This window comes from Cherax quadricarinatus, chromosome 36 (assembly GCF_038502225.1).
Source record: "Cherax quadricarinatus isolate ZL_2023a chromosome 36, ASM3850222v1, whole genome shotgun sequence".
Lineage (NCBI taxonomy): Eukaryota > Metazoa > Arthropoda > Malacostraca > Decapoda > Parastacidae > Cherax > Cherax quadricarinatus.
The window spans coordinates 31,385,345-31,405,344 of record NC_091327.1 but is presented as its reverse complement, the minus strand read 5'-3'; the positions used below and the strand labels follow the sequence as shown (position 1 = coordinate 31,405,344).

At 39.1% G+C, this 20,000-nt stretch overlaps 1 protein-coding gene across 2 annotated transcripts in view; it reads right to left on the bottom strand.

Annotated features, from left to right (window-relative positions):
- LOC128691308 (inactive phospholipase C-like protein 1) overlaps positions 1 to 20,000 on the bottom strand; it is a 276,887-nt gene that overhangs the window by 23,044 nt on the left and 233,843 nt on the right. For both annotated transcript variants that reach the window (XM_070091631.1, XM_070091630.1), the window contains exons 12-15: positions 18,800 to 18,978; positions 7,167 to 7,278; positions 6,330 to 6,506; positions 2,707 to 2,804 (exon numbers count right to left, since the gene is read on the bottom strand). In XM_070091631.1, the coding sequence (XP_069947732.1) occupies positions 2,707 to 2,804; positions 6,330 to 6,506; positions 7,167 to 7,278; positions 18,800 to 18,978 (566 nt within the window). The remainder of the gene's footprint in view (positions 1 to 2,706; positions 2,805 to 6,329; positions 6,507 to 7,166; positions 7,279 to 18,799; positions 18,979 to 20,000) is intronic.

The following is a 20,000-nucleotide window of genomic DNA, read 5'->3' as shown; positions in this document are numbered from 1 at the left end:
CGGTCTGGAGTTTTAAGATTTTCTGATCGCGGGTTCTATCCCCACCCGTGACATGATTTGTTTGCAATTAGAATTGGATGATTCAAATATATAAACCTATGTTTTATAATCCAGGAACCCATTTTTGGCCAGTGTAAATTCTTTCAGAAGAATGTTTCTGCATTTTATCACCTTAGCAATGCGTTCAGAATAGTAAAACTTTTGTATTTTCGGTGCGTAATTAATCAAGCTACATTCAACATGTTGCAACATAGTCTTGCAAACCAATAATTAACTTATATGGTGTTCTTTTCAAAAATAAACAGATAACTATCATATATTATAAAGTAGCAACTAAGCTTGTCGAAATATAAACGGAAATATTCACTGCAAATAAACAATCCTCAGAGACCAGGTTTTGAGTGATGATTCTTGCATTAAACACTGACAAGTTGGTAATCGAGTAAATAGAAAATAAATGAAATATGGATTATGGACTACAAGCAAAATTTCACTGATTGTACCGGGAATCGAATGTAGACTAAAATGTTCTTTATAGCTGCTCACTCTCACCATCATCATTATTTTATTCATTTTTATGTGATCATCGGTAAACGAGTCGTTACATCCTTCAGCAGGTGAGCAGAGTAATAGTCTGTCCATGATAACTCAGAAGCAAAACACTGCGTCTCTTTTAAACATATATTTTGTGCCTGGGAGTTAGCATGTGATAATCTTCAGCAGTGCTGGAGAGGACACAGAACCACAACTAAGAAGAGATACAGGGCAGTTATCAGCTATTTTCCACTCAAATTTCATTATGTCCAAAGATAATGATGTGTTGAGTATCCGCAGCTTTCCAAAGCATGACCGAAAGATGGACACGTTGGAGACGGAATATCAAATTCTCAACAGTCAGCGGATTCTCGTGACTTGTGATGCTGCTCCTTTCTTCCTGAGAAAGATTTCAGAACGTCGTTGATTCATCCGAGTACTGAAGAAAACTATTCCTGCATCAATGATATTAACGTGAGTTGTAGCTGCTTCTCCCAGCATAGGTTTCAGTTTTGGGATAAATAACTTTCTTTAAATTTTCTCAGGTTTCAGCTTTGCCTTCGTTATACGTGTATGACACTGTCGCAACCTGTGCCAACATGCATACCTGACAGTTGGAGACATTAATTACCTAGAAAGGGAGTTGATGCATTGATATCAATAAATGTGCCATCAAAGCTCTTCATCTGAATTTCAAAAATGGTTACTTGACAGCACTACTACATCAGTAATATAAATGTATTAGTATCATCACTAACAATAGATATAATAATTTTCAGACATGTAACTGATCATGGTAATATCTGATCATACCAAGGGTGGGGATAGAACCCGCGATCAGAAAGTCTCAAAACTCCAGACCGTCGCGTTAGCCACTGGGCCAGTTAGCCACCATAAGATTCATCCAGCTAGGTATCTTACTGGGGCTAGCTGGCCCAGTGGCTTACTCGACGGTCTGGAGTTTTAAGAGTGGTATGGTTTGTTTACAATCGTGTCATTACGATTTCGTGAGTCATGGTAATATCTGTTTCATTATGAGGCAACAGACTTTCCTCAGGACTAATAATTTTTTATGTATCTTTACCTATATAATACAACTAAAGAGAAGATTTCTTGTTGTCGGTGTTCACCATATCTGCTTCTAAGTTTGTAAGAAGTGTTTGTGGAGTGAGAATGAATGAACAGAAGTACTTCCATCTCGTTGCTGTCTTTGGCTGACATATTTTGATATCTATCACACAGTACTGGGACCTCATCACAAACATTATCATGCAGTCTTCGTCTGCCATATTTACTGCAAGTTTCTTCATGGGGCCAAACTACATGGTATATCAGCAGAGGTTCATCCACTATCATATCTGGTGTCCCTGAGTCTACTGCCTGGACATGAATTTTTTTCAATAATGTGGCTTTGTTGCCCCTGCTGGAACTGCACGTAATTCATACACGAGCACTTGCGACAGGCTCATCCTTTTTGATGCCCAACGACAAAAGTCTACCATACATCAAATTCTTGTTTTCTACCTTGGCTCCAGCTATAACAACTTTCTTTAGTTTCGATAATTTTCACATGTCGAGATATTCTGTCATGAAAATATTGATGCAAGCTCTTTTTTTAAGTATATTCTTCCTCTGTATCTAGTTGTCAAAATATTAGCCACATGTGACAATGAGCAATGATTCTGGGTATAGATTTTTCTCTTAACATTTGAATCACAGTACCATAAACACTGCTCAGCAGAAAGTGATAAACCACTTAGGCAGAAAAATGAAATGTATGTAAGAAAAAATATATGTATATTTCGGCCTCAGACGAAATCCTCTTCAGCAGAACATCTAATAAAAAAACTCTTCGTGTGGGCGAGATATATAAATCTCTTTATCCAATACGTAATTTTTCTTGTCCAAATTGTTCGGCACTTTTCGTCGTTGTTATTGGTGGTTTCTACTACCAGTGAGAAGGATAATAACATGATGGAATAAAAAAAAAGCTAGAGAAAGTGAGGGAGATGATAAACACACTCGCTAATAGACGAGGATAATAATGGAGAACGAGAGGAAAAACACAGGGACAGCATTGAGAAGAGCGACTTATCCACTCATACAGAAGGAGGATAACAACGGGGAATAAGAGGGAAAGAGAAAGAACAGTGAGTGAGAGGCATGACCTACCCCGCCTCCCTTCCTGTTAGAGATAGACACGTGGACAAAGAGCGTGGCCATGTCCATGGGCTCCCCCATACTGGAGAGTAGACGCACGTGCCGGTAACCTGCAATATTAAGACAGGTCAGCAAGGGTAAGTCAGGTCAGCAGCGGGATTTCAGACCAGCAGGGAGGGTAGGTTAGCAGACCGTCAGACCAACAGGTCAGTAGGTCAAACTTTGGTAAAGAAACTGTAAGATCATGTCAAAGAGGAACAGTTATTTCCTTATTTTATAAAAAATACACATACAATAATTAATAAATAAATAAATAGAACAATATATATATATATATATATATATATATATATATATATATATATATATATATATATATATATATATATATATATATATATATATATATATATATATATATATATATATGTTGCGCCGAATAAATAAAACTTGCTATTTTGGCTTAAATATTAACGCTCTTCTTGCTGAATAAGGCAAGCGAAAATTTGTGTACTCAATAATTTCGCAAAAATCATTCTGAGAAAATATATTTCATTGCGTTTATTACTAAACTGCTGTAAACTTATCAAAAATATATTTCGTTGGATTAGGCCAAATTAAATTGTGCTTGTTATAATAAGATTAGGTAAGTTTTCTAAGGCTGTTTTGGTACAAAAATTATTAATTTTTACATTAACATAAATGAAAAATATATATTTAAACATATAAGAGAAAATTTTAGAAGGGACTTAATTTTAAGTGAGTTCTTGGTAATTAACCAATTTTACCTATTCGGCACGACATATATATATATATATATATATATATATATATACATATATATATATATATATATATATATATATATATATATATATATATATATATATATATATATATATATATATATATATATATATATATATATATATATATATTATTATATATATATGCAAAACAACCACTCTGAAAGAATAGAGAAATTCCAAGCGCTTTCGTGACTACTCACATTATCAAGGAACTATGAAAGTAAAGCATCCAAGGAAGCTATATAAGGGGTCTGGCCAGCACCTCACTATCAGATCCCACAACGGTTAAACACCTGACGCGCGCCGACCCAACTTGGATAGGTCCTTTGCACAACTCACGCACAAACTATTCTACCCAAGAAAATTGAAAAATTATTATTTGTCCAGTGTATTATTAAATTCTTCCCAAATTCTATTAATTATAAATGGATCTAATTTATATAAACCAAAGGAAATATTCATATTATTGTCAAAACTGCTTTTTATGAAACAAGATTCAATTATATTCCTGTCGACCATGGACTTGCTTGATACTACTTTCTCAACTTTTTGAAAATCAATTGGATGGTTAAAATCTTTTACATGAATAAATAGAGCATTGGAATCTTGTCCAGTTCTAATGCTATATTTATGTTGTTTTAATCTTAGTTCGAGATTTTTACCAGTTTGACCGTAATAAACTTTATCGCAAATTTTACAAGGAATCTTATAGACACATCCATCAGCATTTTGGGGGGAATTCCTTATCAAAAGTTTTTTTTACTGTATCAAGATTTTTGAATACAACTTTAATATTAAAAGTCTTAAGAAGAGAAGGCATATCGACCAAGTTTTCATGGTAAGGGAGAACCAACATATTTTTAGTTGAATAAGGCTGGTTGTCCCTTTTTGGATTGTAAAAAGTATTTCTAGCAACTTTAAAAGATTTATCAATTACATTTCTTGGGTATTTTAAATCATTACCTATTTCATAAATTTTGGATATTTCCTCATCTATGAACTCAGGACTACAAATTCGTAAAGCTCTCAAAAACATTGATGAGAAAACAGACAGTTTGACTCTATCTTGATGCGAGGAATAATAGTGGACATAGGAACAGTTATTTGTAGGTTTTCTGTAAATTTTAAATTTGAATTCATTATTACCCTTAATAATTAAAACATCTAGAAAAGGCAATGAGTTATTTTCTTCAAACTCAATAGTAAAGTTTATAGAATGGGCTAAGCTATTTAATTTTCCAAGGAAATGGTGTATATCTACATTTTTGGGCATAAGACACAAAATATCATCAATATATCTGAACCATTTAGCTCTATTAGGGAGGATTGTGTTAAGCAACCTTGTTTCAAAAAATTCCATGTATAGGTTACTAAGAACAGGTGAAAGAGGATTTCCCATTGTCATACCAAACTTCTGAGTGTAAAACTTATCATTAAATACAAATTTTGCATCAACAATGCAAAGTTTAATAAGTTTAATGATAGTAGGAACTGGCATTGGTAAATCATAGTTAACGAGTTCTTCAGATAAGAAACTTAATAAATCATCAAAAGGAACTTTCGTAAACAAGGAAGTAACATCAAAACTAAGCCATGTTAAAATCATTTAAGTCAGTCAAGGAGCTTAATTTATCAACCAAGTCTACATTGTTTTTAACATTAAAGTTAGAAATTTTGCCAACAATAGGGCTCAAAATATCAACAAGCCATTTGGATAATTTATATGAAACTGACCCTATGGAGCTAATAATTGGTCTGACTGGATTCCCTGGTTTGTGTGTTTTTATTAGTAGAATAGTTTGTGGGTGAGTTGTGCAAAGGACCTATCCAAGTTGGGTCGGCGCGCGTCAGGTGTTTAACCGTTGTGGGATCTGATAGTGAGGTGCTGGCCAGACCCCTTATATAGCTTCCTTGGATGCTTTACTTTCATAGTTCCTTGATAATGTGAGTAGTCACGAAAGCGCTTGAAATTTCTCTAGTCTTTCAGAGTGGTTGTTTTGCATATTCTGAAATCACCTGTTTACTGTGATCTTATTGCATATATATATATATATATATATATATATATATATATATATATATATATATATATATATATATATATATATATATATATATATATATATATATATATATATATATATATATATATATATATATATATATATATATATATATATATATATATATATATATATATATATATATATATATATATATATATATATATATATATATATATACATAACTATGTGCTGAGCCAAACCCTGAACTTAGTATCAGGCGGTGCAGGTATAATCACCTCGGCGTACTTAACAGCCACGAAGCTACATTCATAAGGATTCTCAATGCAGATGTTCTGGTGAGATTTTTGATGGCAACAACAGCAGTCCTGTTCTAAGATTTTTGTGGAGAAATTTTCAGGTGAGTGGCTCAGCATTCTGAACCACCAAACTGCTGCTTCGATGCTCATTCATCTCATTGAAATGTTTATTTTCACTTGTTTCCAAGTTTCATTATTTATACTTATGAATCAAAACCTTATACTAGAGTGAAAATATATCCGCAATAAATTATTACTAAAAAATGCTCTATAAAAAATTCATACATGCCAAACAGGCATACTCTGACGTAGAGAGTAAAAAAAAAAAGGCTTTCAAATGAGCTGACGAAGGTAACAGCTCTTAGCTTGTAAATAAATTTAGGAACCCTAAACCTAACCTTGTAAAACCCTGTGTAAAGAGAGAGAGAGAGAGAGAGAGAGAGAGAGAGAGAGAGAGAGAGAGAGAGAGAGAGAGAGAGAGAAACAGATATTCAGGTATTCACCTGTTTGGATACAGTCGAAGGGGATGGTGCACTGGCCGACGAAGTCATCACCGATGAACTCATCATCAAGGACGACGAACCTTACAAGGGCGAGCTCTGGCAGGTTGATGTGGAACTCGAAGCTCTCGTCGAATATGGGGAAGCTGCTGTCGTTGCTGACAGTGCGAGTCTTGGCCTCTGAGGGAGATGTGTGGAGAATGAGGGAGATGTGAGGGAGTGATAGGTGGTGGTGGTGTTGTTGCTGGTGATTATGGTCACGAGGGTGAGAGAAGAAAAAAGATGGAGTGAGCGGCACTGTAGTGCGTAGGAGATATACTATAATTTTTCTATCCACTTCTTGATAGCTTAGACACATATGTAACACTTGGGTATCTTTATTATGGAAACGTTTCTCCACACAGTTGCTTCCTCAGTCCAATACAAAGAAGACCAGTGATGATTAGAAGACTGAAACTATTGTGTGGCGAAACGCTTCCACAGTGAAGATACCCAAGTGTTGCACATGTGTTTAATTTATCATCTTGTCGGTTCTCTGAACCATTCGTCTACTTTCCTCTCCTTGTTACCGTACAGTAAAACAGAAATCCAAAAATCCCGACAACTAGATTCTTTACATATGAATATAATTATAGTCTTAGTTTTTAAAGAGGTGGACCAGTAAACCATCGAGAAGTCTCGCTCAGATGACCAAAAGCTCCAGCTGCTGGCCATCATATGACTAAGACCCGCTTCAGTAAACACGTCCTGTTTCCTGACAAACTTTACCTAGCCTAGATTCTTTGCATCGCATGCACTGAGTTCCTCGTGTCAGCAGCTGGAGGCACTGCAGCACCTTACCTATGCAGTCAGCGGGGATGCCGAAGATCTGGATGACAACATAAGGATCGATGATCGTGGCTTTCGTGGCCGTCGAGCCTCGGGGCTTAGGAAGGCACTGTCCACTGATTACCTAATGAAGGAAAAAAAGTGACGGATGATTCCTCACCATAGTGCTGTGATAAGAATTTCCAGTAAGCGCTGGACAGGGAGATTAATAATAGGAAGAAAAAGTACAAACCTGACATCATAGCTGTAACTGAAACATGGTTGATAATAACAGAAAAGCATCAATTAAAAGAATTAGTAACACAGGTGACAGTATATCAGTAAATAGTACAATCACAAAATTAAGGATTTCAATATGGTTTGATAAATGTACTAGATTTTGAGACTTGTCACTCAATGTAAGTAGTAATTTATAATAAAAGAGGAATAAAATTTACAACAGTGTTTATACTGTTTAAATATAATGAAATTCTGTATCCGTTTATTTGGAGTCCTCATTTTATATTGGAGCAGAGGAAGACATGGTAAGATGCAGCAGTGGTTCCTGGCCAGTATAAAAGTACCTGTCTTCACGCCTCTATATCATACCGATAAAACCTGCTGTATAGGCGAAACGTCTCAGTAATGATACCTAGGTGTTGCAACTGTGTCTTACTTATCAACTTGTCAGTGTTATACCTTTGATATAATGATAAATGTGTGCTGCAGCAACACCATGGAATATTGGTACAGAGAATAACTTCTATAACGCCATTTTTCTGGCTCACCTTAAGGGCCTAACCTAGTATCATTAGTTGGCCCCGCTCACATGTGATAATACCTTCAACCGCTACATCTCACTAACATAAAAATTTCCTTCTTCATACCTCTAAATTAGTGAAAAAACTTGTTGTTCAAGCGAAAAGACATCTAGGTGTTATTAATGTGTCCAGGTCATTATCCTGTAGATATAAGACTGCCTTTGATTAAATAATTCAAGATGTTACCTTAACTGAAGCTCCTTGGCAGTTTCTGTCACTCACCTACAACTCTAGTGCCAAACCATTGCTTGCCTATGTTCCATTTGCAACTAATTTTGTCAATTCTTTATAAATTCCTACAAGTTCTGTCTTAGATAATTTCAGAAGCTTATTCAAATCCCATTTATTATTATATCCCTTAATTCCACGTTCCCACTTCACTCGTATCTCCACAATATTCTACGAGTCTAGCAGTAAGTTCACTGATCATAATGGTTTAGATCATACGTCTGGCATAGATACATAGAAACTTTACACACACACACACACACACACACACACACACACGCACACACACACACACACACACACACACACACACACACACACACACACACACACACACACACACACACACACACACACACACAAACACACACACACAGAGAACTGCAGGAGGCCAAGAGAGGAATATGAAGAGAGCAACAGAGCAATGGTGGACACACTTGCTGAGGTGGCAAGAAGAGCTCACTCCAGCAGAGTAAAGTTGCTGGTTATGGGGATTTCAACCACAGGGAGATTGACTGGGAAAACCTGGAGCCACATGGGGGTCCCGAAACATGGAGAGCCAGGATGTTGGACGTGGTGCTGGAAAACCTCATGCACCAACATATTAAGGACACTACCAGAGTGAGAGGGGAGGATGAACCAGCAAGATTGGACCTTGTGTTCACCCTGGGCAGCTCAGATATTGAGGACATCAAGTATGAGAGTCCCCTAGGAGCTAGCGACCACGTGGTTCTGTGCTTTGAATACATAGTAGAGCTGCAAGTGGAGAGAATAACAGGAGTTGAATGGGAAAAGCCTGACTATAAAAGAGGGGACTACATAGGGTTGAAGAACTTCCTGCGGGAGGTCCAGTGGGACAGAGAACTGGCAGGAAAGCCAGTAAATGAAATGATGGAATATGTAACAACAAAATGCAAGGAGGCAGTGGAAAGGTTTATTCCCAAGGGCAACAGTAACAACGGGAAGACCAGAACGAGCCCCTGGTTTACCCGACGGTGTAAGGAGGCAAAAACAAAGTGCAATAGAGAATGGAAAAAGTACAGAAGGCAGAGAACACACGAAAATAGGGAGATCAGTCGCAGAGCCAGGAATGAGTACGCACAGGTAAGGAGGGAGGCCCAGCGACAGTATGAAAATGACATAGTATCGAGAATCAAGACTGACCCGAAACTGTTGTATAGCCACATCAGGAGGAAGACAACAGTCAAAGACCAGGTGATCAGATTAAGGACAGAAGGTGGAGAACTCACAAGAAATGATCAGGAGGTATGTGAGGAGCTGAACAGGAGATTTAAGGAAGTTTTTACAGTAGAGACAGGAAGGGCTGTGGGAAGACAGCACAGAAGGGAACATCAAGAGGGAATATACCAACAAGTGTTGGATGACATACGAACAACTGAGGAGAAGGTGAAGAAGCTCTTAAGTGACCTTGACACCTCAAAGGCGATGGGACCGGACAACATCTCCCCATGGGTCCTTAGAGAAGGAGCAGAGATGCTGTGCGTGCCTCTAACCACAATCTTCAACACATCCCTTGAAACTGGGCAACTACCTGAGAAATGGAAGACAGCTAATGTAGTCCCCATATTTAAGAAAGGAAACAAAAACGAGGCACTAAACTACAGACCTGTGTCTCTGACATGTATTGTGTGCAAAGTCATGGAGAAGATTATCAGGAGGAGAGTGGTCGAACACCTGGAAAGGAACAAGATTATAAATGAAAACCAGCATGGGTTCAAGGAAGGCAAATCTTGTATCACAAACCTCCTGGAGTTTTATGACAAGGTAACAGAAGTAAGACACGAGAGAGAGGGGTGGGTAGATTGCGTTTTCCTAGACTGCAGGAAGGCCTTTGACACAGTTCCCCACAAGAGATTAGTGCAGAAGCTGGAGGATCAGGCACACGTAAAAGGGAGGGCACTGCAATGGATAAGGGAATACCTGACAGGGAGGCAGCAACGAGTCATGGTACGTGAAGAGGTATCACAGTGGGCGCCTGTTACGAGCGGGGTCCCACAGGGGTCAGTTCTAGGACCAGTGCTATTTTTGATATATGTGAACGACATGATGGAAGGAATAGACTCTGAAGTGTCCCTGTTCGCAGATGACGTGAAGTTGATGAGAAGAATTAAATCGGACGAGGATGAGGCAGGACTGCAAAGAGACCTGGACAGGCTGGACATGTGGTCCAGCAACTGGCTTCTCGAATTCAATCCAGCCAAATGCAAAGTCATGAAGATTGGGGAGGGGCAAAGAAGACCGCAGACAGAGTATAGGCTAGGTGGACAAAGACTACAGACCTCACTCAGGGAGAAAGATCTTGGGGTGACCATAACACCGAGCACATCACCGGAGGCACACATCAACCAAATAACCGCTGCAGCATACGGGCGCCTGGCAAACCTGAGAATAGCGTTCCGATACCTTAATAAGGAATCGTTAAAGACACTGTACACTGTGTATGTTAGGCCCATACTGGAGTATGCAGCACCAGTCTGGAACCCACACCTGGTCAAGCACATCAAGAAGTTAGAGAAAGTACAAAGGTTTGCAACAAGGCTAGTCCCAGAGCTCAAGGGAATGTCGTACGAGGAAAGGTTAAGGGAAATCGGACTGACGACACTGGAGGACAGAAGGGTCAGGGGAGACATGATAACGACATACAAGATACTGCGGGGAATAGACAAGGTGGACAGAGATAGGATGTTCCAGAGAGGGGACACAGGAACAAGGGGTCACAACTGGAAGCTGAAGACTCAGACGAGTCACAGGGACGTTAGGAAGTATTTCTTCAGTCATAGAGTTGTCAGGAAGTGGAATAGCCTAGCAAGTGAAGTAGTGGAGGCAGGAACCATACATAGTTTTAAGAAGAGGTATGACAAAGCTCAGGAAGCAGAGAGAGAGAGGATCCAGTAGCGATCAGTGAAGAGGCCGGGCCAGGAGCTGAGTCTCGACCCCTGCAACCACAATTAGATGAGTACAATTAGGTGAGTACACACAGAAGAGGAACTGAAAAGTCTGAAACAGCCTAAAGAACTAAAGAACATTTTGGGATTGACAACAGAGACTGCTACCTCAGTCACAAATAAGGGGACTGTAGGGAAAGAAGGAGCAAAACTGCATGTAGAAGCTCAATCAGTGGAGACTGTAGTAAATGAAAGAGCTAAGCTATATGTGGAGGCCCTAACAGACCACAGCAGAGCCCAGGGAAAGCCGAGAAGGGAAAATGACAGGCCACTGAGCCCAAGTACATTAGCTAGTGAAACTGAAGAAAGGAAAGCTGCAATGGAGGAAATCAAATTGAATGAGGGGATACACAGGGATATGCAGTGGGAGAATGAAAGGGTGAGGTCAGTCTTTGTGTATGGGCTCCAGGAAGTTGAAGGGGAAACATATGAAGCAAGAAAACAAGGGGAAAAAAAAGCAATTGAAAGCATCATGAAAGCAATAGGAGAAGACGACATGACCCAGCTGGAAAATTTTCGGGGAATAGGGGGGTTTGTAAAAAAAAGAACCCTACCAGTGAAAGTGACCTTCAAGGCAGAATCGACTCGGAACAGGATCCTGCAGGAGAAAGCATGATTAAGGGACATGCCGGCATACAGGAAGGTGTATCTCGACCGTGACAGAACACAAGCAGAAAGGCAGAAACAGAGAGAGATGGTACAAAGGCGAAAGGAGGAAAGAGAGAGGATGGAGAAGACAGACAGGAGATCCCAGACACAGGAAGATCAAATACAGCCTCCCTCACAACTTCCTATAAAAGCCTCCCAACAAGGTAAACCCCAGTGCAACCAAACACTCTAAACCAAAACACCCATGCCACATCCAATGCCCCCACCCACTGCATTACAAACTCCACCCCCACAGCAACCACCCATAGTTCCTTATCAGGTCTCCCACATCCCCAACCCCAATACACCTCCCAGACCACAATCTTAGAAAAGAAGTTGAAGGTGTGGTATACAAATGCAGATGGAATAACAAATAAATATGAGGAGTGGCACGAAAGAATCAAGGAGACATCCCCAGACATAATAGCACTCACAGAAACAAAACTCACCAGAATAATAACAGATTCAATCTTTCCATCCGGATATCAAATCCTCAGGAAAGACAGAGGGAGGAGAGGGGGAGGAGGAGTTGCACTGCTCATTAAAAACCAGTGGGGGCTTGAGAAAATGGAAGGATTTGATGGCACGGGCGAAAAGGACTACTTAGTAGGAACAATCCAGTCTGAGGGACATAAGGTGATAATTGCAGTAATGTACAACCCACCACAGAACTGCAGGAGGCCAAGAGAAGAATACGATGAGAGCAACAGAGCAATGGTCGACACACTAGCCGAGGTGGCCAGGAGAGCACACATGTGGGGAGCAAAGTTACTAGTTATAGGTGATTTCAATCACAAGGAGATTGACTGGGAAAACCTGGAGCCCCATGGGGGTCCCGAAACATGGAGAGCCAAGATGATGGATGTGGTACTGGAAAACCTCATGCATCAACATGTTAGAGACACTACCAGAGAGAGAGGAGAGGATGAACCAGCAAGACTGGACCTTCTATTCACCTTGAGTAGTTCTGACATCGAGGATATCATGTATGAAAGGCCCCTGGGAGCTAGTGATCATGTGGTTCTGTGCTTCGACTACATAGTTGAGCTCCAAGTGGAGAGAGCAGCAGGAATAGGGTGGGAAAAACCAAACAACAAAAGGGGAATTACTCAGGCTTGAGGAACTTCTTTCAAGACATTCAGTGGGAGAGGGAACTGACAGGAAAACCAGTACAAGAAATGATGGACTATGTGGCAACAAAATGCAAGGAGGCAGAGGAGAGGTTTGTTCCCAAGGGAAACAGAAATAATGGGAAGAACAGAACGAGTCCTTGGTTCATCCAAAGGTGTAGGGAGGCAAAAACTAGGTGTATTAGAGAATGGAAAAGGTACAGAAGACAGAGAACTCAGGAAAATAAAGAGATTAGCCGAAGAGCCAGAAACGAATATGCACAGATAAGAAGGGAGGTTCAGCGGCAATACGAAAATGACATAGCATCGAAAGTCAAGACTGACCCGAAGCTGTTGTACAGCCACATCAGGAGGAAAACAATAGTCAAGGACCAGGTAATCAGACTGAGGAAGGGTGATGGGGAATTCACAAGAAACGACCGGGAGGTATGTCAGGAGCTCAACACAAGATTTAAAGAAGTATTTACAGTGGAAACCAGTAGGACTCCAGGAAATCAGAGCAGGGGGGTGCACCAGCAAGTGCTGGATGAGGTACATATAAAAAGGAGGTGATGAAGAAGCTGCTATGCGAACTTGACACCTCAAAGGCGGTGGGACCAGACAACATCTCTCCATGGGTCCTTAAAGAGGGAGGAGAGACATTGCATGTACCATTAACAAAGATCTTCAACACATCATTTGAAACTGGGCAACTCCCCGAGGTATGGAAGATGGCAAATGTAGCCCCAATTTTTAAAAAGGGAGACAGACATGACGCACTAAACTACAGACCTGTATCACTAACGTGTATAGTATGCAAGGTCATGGAGAAGATCATCAGGAGGAGAGTGGAGGAGCACCTGGAAAGAAACAAGTGTATAATTGACAACCAGCATGGTTTCAGGGAGGGAAAATCCTGTGTCACAAACCTATTAGAGTTTTATGACAAGGTGACAGAAGTAAGACAAGAGAGAGAGGGGTGGATCCACTGCATTTTTTTGGACTGCAAGAAGGCCTTCGACACAGTTCCTCACAAGAGGTTACTGCAAAAGCTAGAGGATCAGGCACACATAACAGGAAAGGCACTGCAATGGATAAGAGAATACCTTACAGGGAGGTAACAACGAGTCATGGTACGTGACGAGGTGTCAAACTGGGCGCCTGTGACAAGCGGGGTTCCACAGGGGTCAGTCCTAGGACCTGTGCTGTTCTTGGTATATGTGAATGACACAACGGAAGGGATAGACTCAGAAGTGTCCTTGTTTGCGGACGATGTGAAGTTAATGAGAAGAATCAAATCGGATGAGAAGCAGGCAGGACTACAAAGAGACCTGGACAGGCTACAAGCCTGGTCCAGAAACTGGCTCCTTGAGTTTAACCCCGCGAAATGCAAAGTCATGAAGATTGGGGAAGGGCAAAGAAGACCGCAGACACAATATAGTTTAGATGACCAAAGTCTGCAAACCTCACTCAAGGAAAAAGATCTGGGGGTGAGTATAACACCGAGCATATCTCCTGAGGCGCACATCAATCAGATAACTGCTGCAGCATACGGGCGCCTGGCAAACCTACGGATAGCGTTCCGATATCTCAGTAAGGATTCGTTTAAGACTCTGTACACCATCTACGTCAGGCCCATACTGGAGTATGCAGCACCAGTTTGGAATCCACACCTAGTCAAGCACGTCAAGAAATTAGAGAAAGTGCAAAGGTTTGCAACAAGACTAGTCCCAGAGCTACGGGGATTGTCCTACGAAGAAAGGTTGAGGGAAATCGGCCTGACGACACTGGAGGCCAGGAGGGTCAGGGGAGACATGATAACGACATATAAAATACTGCGCGGAATAGACGAGGTGGACAAAGACGGGATGTTCCAGAGATGGGACACAGACACAAGAGGTCACAATTGGAAGTTGAAGACTCAGATGAATTAAAGGGATGTTAGGAAGTATTTCTTCAGTCATAGAGTAGTCAGGCCGTGGAATAGCCTAGAAAGTGACGTAGTGGAGGGGGGAACCATACATAGTTTTAAGACGAGGTATGATAGAGCTCATGGAGCAGGGAGAGAGAGGACCTAGTAGCAATCAGTAAAGAGGCGGGGCCAGGATCTATGACTCGACCCCTGCAACCACAAATAGGTGAGTACAGAATGATTTTGTAGTAAATATTTTCTAGTCTTAGTTTTGAAAATGTCAATAACGTTTTCCAGCTACGATTAACGCATTGAACATGTATATATATATATATATATATATATATATATATATATATATATATATATATATATATATATATATATATATATATATATATATATATATATATATATATAGGATGGGGTCCACCTCTGGTGTAAATTGTGGTACCCATAGCCTCGGAGAAGTGGATAGTATATATATTAAATTATGGGGAATCAAATACAAAGTGGGAGTTGACACAGTTACTTTTTGCCGATGATACTGTGTTTAAGGGAGATTCTAAAGTAAAGTTGCAAAGGTTAGTGGATGAGTTTGGGAATGTGTATAAAGGTAGAAAGTTGAAAGTGAACATAGATAAAAGTACGACGATGAGGGTACCAAATGATTTAGATAAAGAAAAATTGGGTATCATATTGGAGAGAGGGAATATGGAAGAAGTGAATGTTTTCAGATATTTGGGAGCTGACGTGCCAGCGGATGGGTTTATGAAGGATGAGGTTAATCATAGAATTGATGAGGGAAAAAAGGTGAGCGGTGCGTTGAGGTATATATGGACACAAAGAACGTTATCCATGGAGGCAAAGAAGAAAATGTACGGAAGTATAGTGGTACCAACACACTTATATGGGTGTGAAGCTTGGGTTGCAAATGCTGCAGCGAGGAGGCAGCTGAAGGCAGTATATATGTCCTGTCTAATGGCAATGTGTCGTGTAAATATTATGCAGAGAATTCGGAATGTGTAAATTAGGAGAAGGTGTAGAGTTAATAAAAGTATTAGTCAGAGGGCTGAAGAGGGGTTGTAGAGGTGGTTTGGTCATTTAGAGAGACTGGATCAAAGTAGAATAACTTGGAGAGCATATAAATCTGTAGGGGGAGGAAGGCGGGGTAGGGGTTGTCCTAGAAAAGGTTGGAGGGAGGGGGTAAAGGAGGTTTTGTGGGCGAGGGGCTTGGATTTCCAGCAAGCATGTGTGAGCGTGTTTGACAAAAGTGATTGGAGACGAATGGCTTTTGGGACCTGACGAGCTGTTGGAGTGTGTGCAGGGTAATATTTAGTGAAGGGATTCAGGGAAACCGGCTATTTTTATATAGCCGGACTTGACTCCTGGAAATGGGAAGTACAATGTCTGCACTTTAAAGAAGAGGTTTGGGATATTGGCAGTTTAGAAGGATATGTTAAATATCTTAATATATGCTTCTAAACTGTCGTATCTGAGCACCTCTGCAAAGACAGTGATTATGCTTGAGTGAGGTGAAAGTGATGAATGATGGTGAATGTATTTTCTTTCTTGGAGATTTTCTTTCTTTTTGGGTCACCCTGCCTCGGTGGGAGACGGCCGACTTGTTAAATATATATATATATATATATATATATATATATATATATATATATATATATATATATATATATATATATATATATATATATATATATATATATACATATATATATATATATGTATATATATATATATATATATATATATATATATATATATATATATATATATATATATATATGTATATGTATTTTCTTTCTTGGAGATTTTCTTTCTTTTTGGGTCACCCTGCCTCGGTGGGAGACGGCCGACTTGTTAAATATATATATATATATATATATATATATATATATATATATATATATATATATATATATATATATATATATATGTATATATATATACATGCAAAACAACCACTGTGGAAGAATAGTGAAATTCCGAGCGCTTTCGTGACTTCTCACATTATCAAGGAACTATAAAAGCAAAACATCAAAGGAAGACATATAAATAGTTAAGACTACACCTCACCATCACATCCCACAACAAAGCAATACTTCATACATGCGTGACGGCACCCAACTCTGTGAAACCCACCTAATACTCTACCCAAGAACAAATCTTAATTCTTGGGCAGAGTATTAGGTGGGTTTCACAGAGTCGGGTGTCGTCATGCGCGTGTGAGGTGTTGCTTTGTTGTGGGATGTGATGGTGAGGTGTTGTCTTGACTATTTATATGTCTTCCTTTGATGTTTTGTTTTTATAGTTCCTTGATAATGTGAGAAGTCATGAAAGCGCTGGGAATTTCAATATTCTTTCACAGTGGTTGTTTTGCATATTCTGATAACACCTGTTTACTGTGATGTTATTGCATATGTATATATATATATATATATATATATATATATATATATATATATATATATATATATATATATATATATATATATATATATATATATATATATATATACATATATATATATATATATATATATATATATATATATATATATATATATATATATATATATATATATACATACATATATATATATATATATATATATATATATATATATATATATATATATATATATATATATATATATATATATATATATAATATATATATATATACATACATATATATATAATATATATATATGTATGTATATATATATATATTATATATATATATATATATATATATATATATATATATATATATATATATATATATATATATATATATATATATATATATACATACATATATATATATATATATATATATATATATATATATATATATATATATATATATATATATATATATATATATATATATATATATTTATTTATTTGAACAGGTGACATGATCCTCGTTATGTCGATAGGCTTTAAACTCAGTTAACTGGTGAACTACGATATAAAAACACTGAGAATATTTGGGCAAGGAATACATTAAAAATATGATTCTTTATTACACCTAATACATAAATTCCTATGGATATTGACAATGAAAGTCATTTAACAATTATTGCTGTAACGAAACTCTAGATTAACTAAAGCTTTTACGAGCAAATGCCCTTTAAATGGCCTGGATATCTTGATTAACAAATGCCTTTCATCACGAATGGGAAAAACGTTTCCGTTACTCTATGTTTCGACTGTGTGGGCGAAACACTGTGGTTAATATAAGTATCCACTGCATCTAGGTATCTTCAGTCCACCTTATCGGTATTTTAATGTCGTTGCAATTCCAGGGTATTTTTTTGTACTAAACTCTTATGTGACAGTACTCTCAGTAACAGCGTACTCTGTAACAGTGCGCTTTTTAACATTGCACTCTGAAACAGTGCGCTTTTTAACATTGCACTCTGAAACAGTGCGCTTTTTAACATTGCACTCTCAAACAGTGCGCTTTTTAACATTGCACTCTCAAACAGTGCGCTTTTTAACATTGCACTCTCAAACAGTGCGCTTTTTAACATTGCACTCTCAAACAGTGCGCTTTTTAACATTGCACTCTCAAACAGTGCGCTTTTTAACAGCCTACTCTCTAAGAGTAAACTTTTTAACAGCATACTTCCTGAGAGTGCAATTTTAAACGTTGCACTCTCTAACAGAGCACTCTAACAAGCTCACAAACAAACTTTGTCTAAAGTTGATCCCTCTGCACCTCTCTTCCCTTGACTTTATTTCATCTCTCCTATCTCTCCATTCCTCCACGTTAACTTCTTCCACCGTGGAAAACATTCAGTTCCACAGGTCCGTACAACGAACGACACTTGTGAATTACTTAAATATAATTTGTGGTAAATGAGTTCAACCCAGAAACAAATTTTCCATAAACAAAGTTTTGTTGGGAAAAAATATAAAGAATTATTATTAGGGAGACGTGAGGCTGCCTCACCTTGATCTTGAGTAGCTGGGGTGCGACGCCAGGGATGGTGTCCCTAGAGTGAGCCGAGAACACGGAGATGTGCTCTCGCATGACGGCTGGCTTCAGCAGGTACCCACAACCACCATTGGCACGGAACCTCCCCTCGTACACGTCCATCATCTGACCTGGTGTCTGGAAGTTGAGGGCCACTGTGTGGGAGACACAACACTGTGTTACACTGAGTATGCTGGGAGACATAGCACTGTGTTACAGTGAGTGTGCTGGGAAACACCACACTGTGTTGCAATGAGTGTGCTGGGAGACACAATGCTGTATTACACTGAAGCAAAGTTAAAACACTGGATCAGAGATAGACCAGCGGGTCAGGACAGACAAGTAGAACACTGAATCAGATGACAGTTAGAACACTGAGTCAGGATACAAGGTTAGACCACATGGTCATGGACCTCACTGGGTTTGCATAGTAATGTTTGTCTCCATCCCGGTGAACTGTGCCTCTGTGTGCCATTCTGTGCAGCAGGGAGGATTCTGCGTACACACACACACACACACACACACACACACACACACACACACAATATGAAAACGACATAGCAGCGAAAGCCAAATCTGACCCGAAGCTGTTAAACAGCCACATCAGGAGGAAAACAACAGTCAAGGACCAGGTAATCAGGCTAAGGAAGGAAGGAGGAGAGAGAACAAGAAATGACCGTGAAGTATGTGAGGAACTCAACAAGAGATTCAAAGAAGTGTTCACAGAGGAGACAGAAGGGACTCCAGAGGGACGGAGAGGTGTGGCACATCACCAGGTGCTGGACACGGTACACACAACCGAGGAAGAAGAGAAGAGGCTTCTGAGTGAGCTAGATACCTCAAAGGCAATGGGGCCAGATAACATCTCTCCATGGGTCCTGAGAGAGGGAGCAGAGGCGCTATGTGTACCCCTAACAACAATATTCAATACATCTATCAAAACAGGGAGATTGCCTGAGGCATGGAAGACAGCAAATGTAGTCCCAGTCTTTAAAAAAGGAGACAGACATGAAGCACTAAACTACAGACCAGTGTCACTGACATGTATAGTATGCGAAGTCATGGAGAAGATTGTCAGGAGAAGAGTGGTGGAACACCTAGAAAGGAATGATCTCATCAACAGCAGCCAACATGGTTTCAGGGACGGGAAATCCTGTGTCACAAACCTACTGGAGTT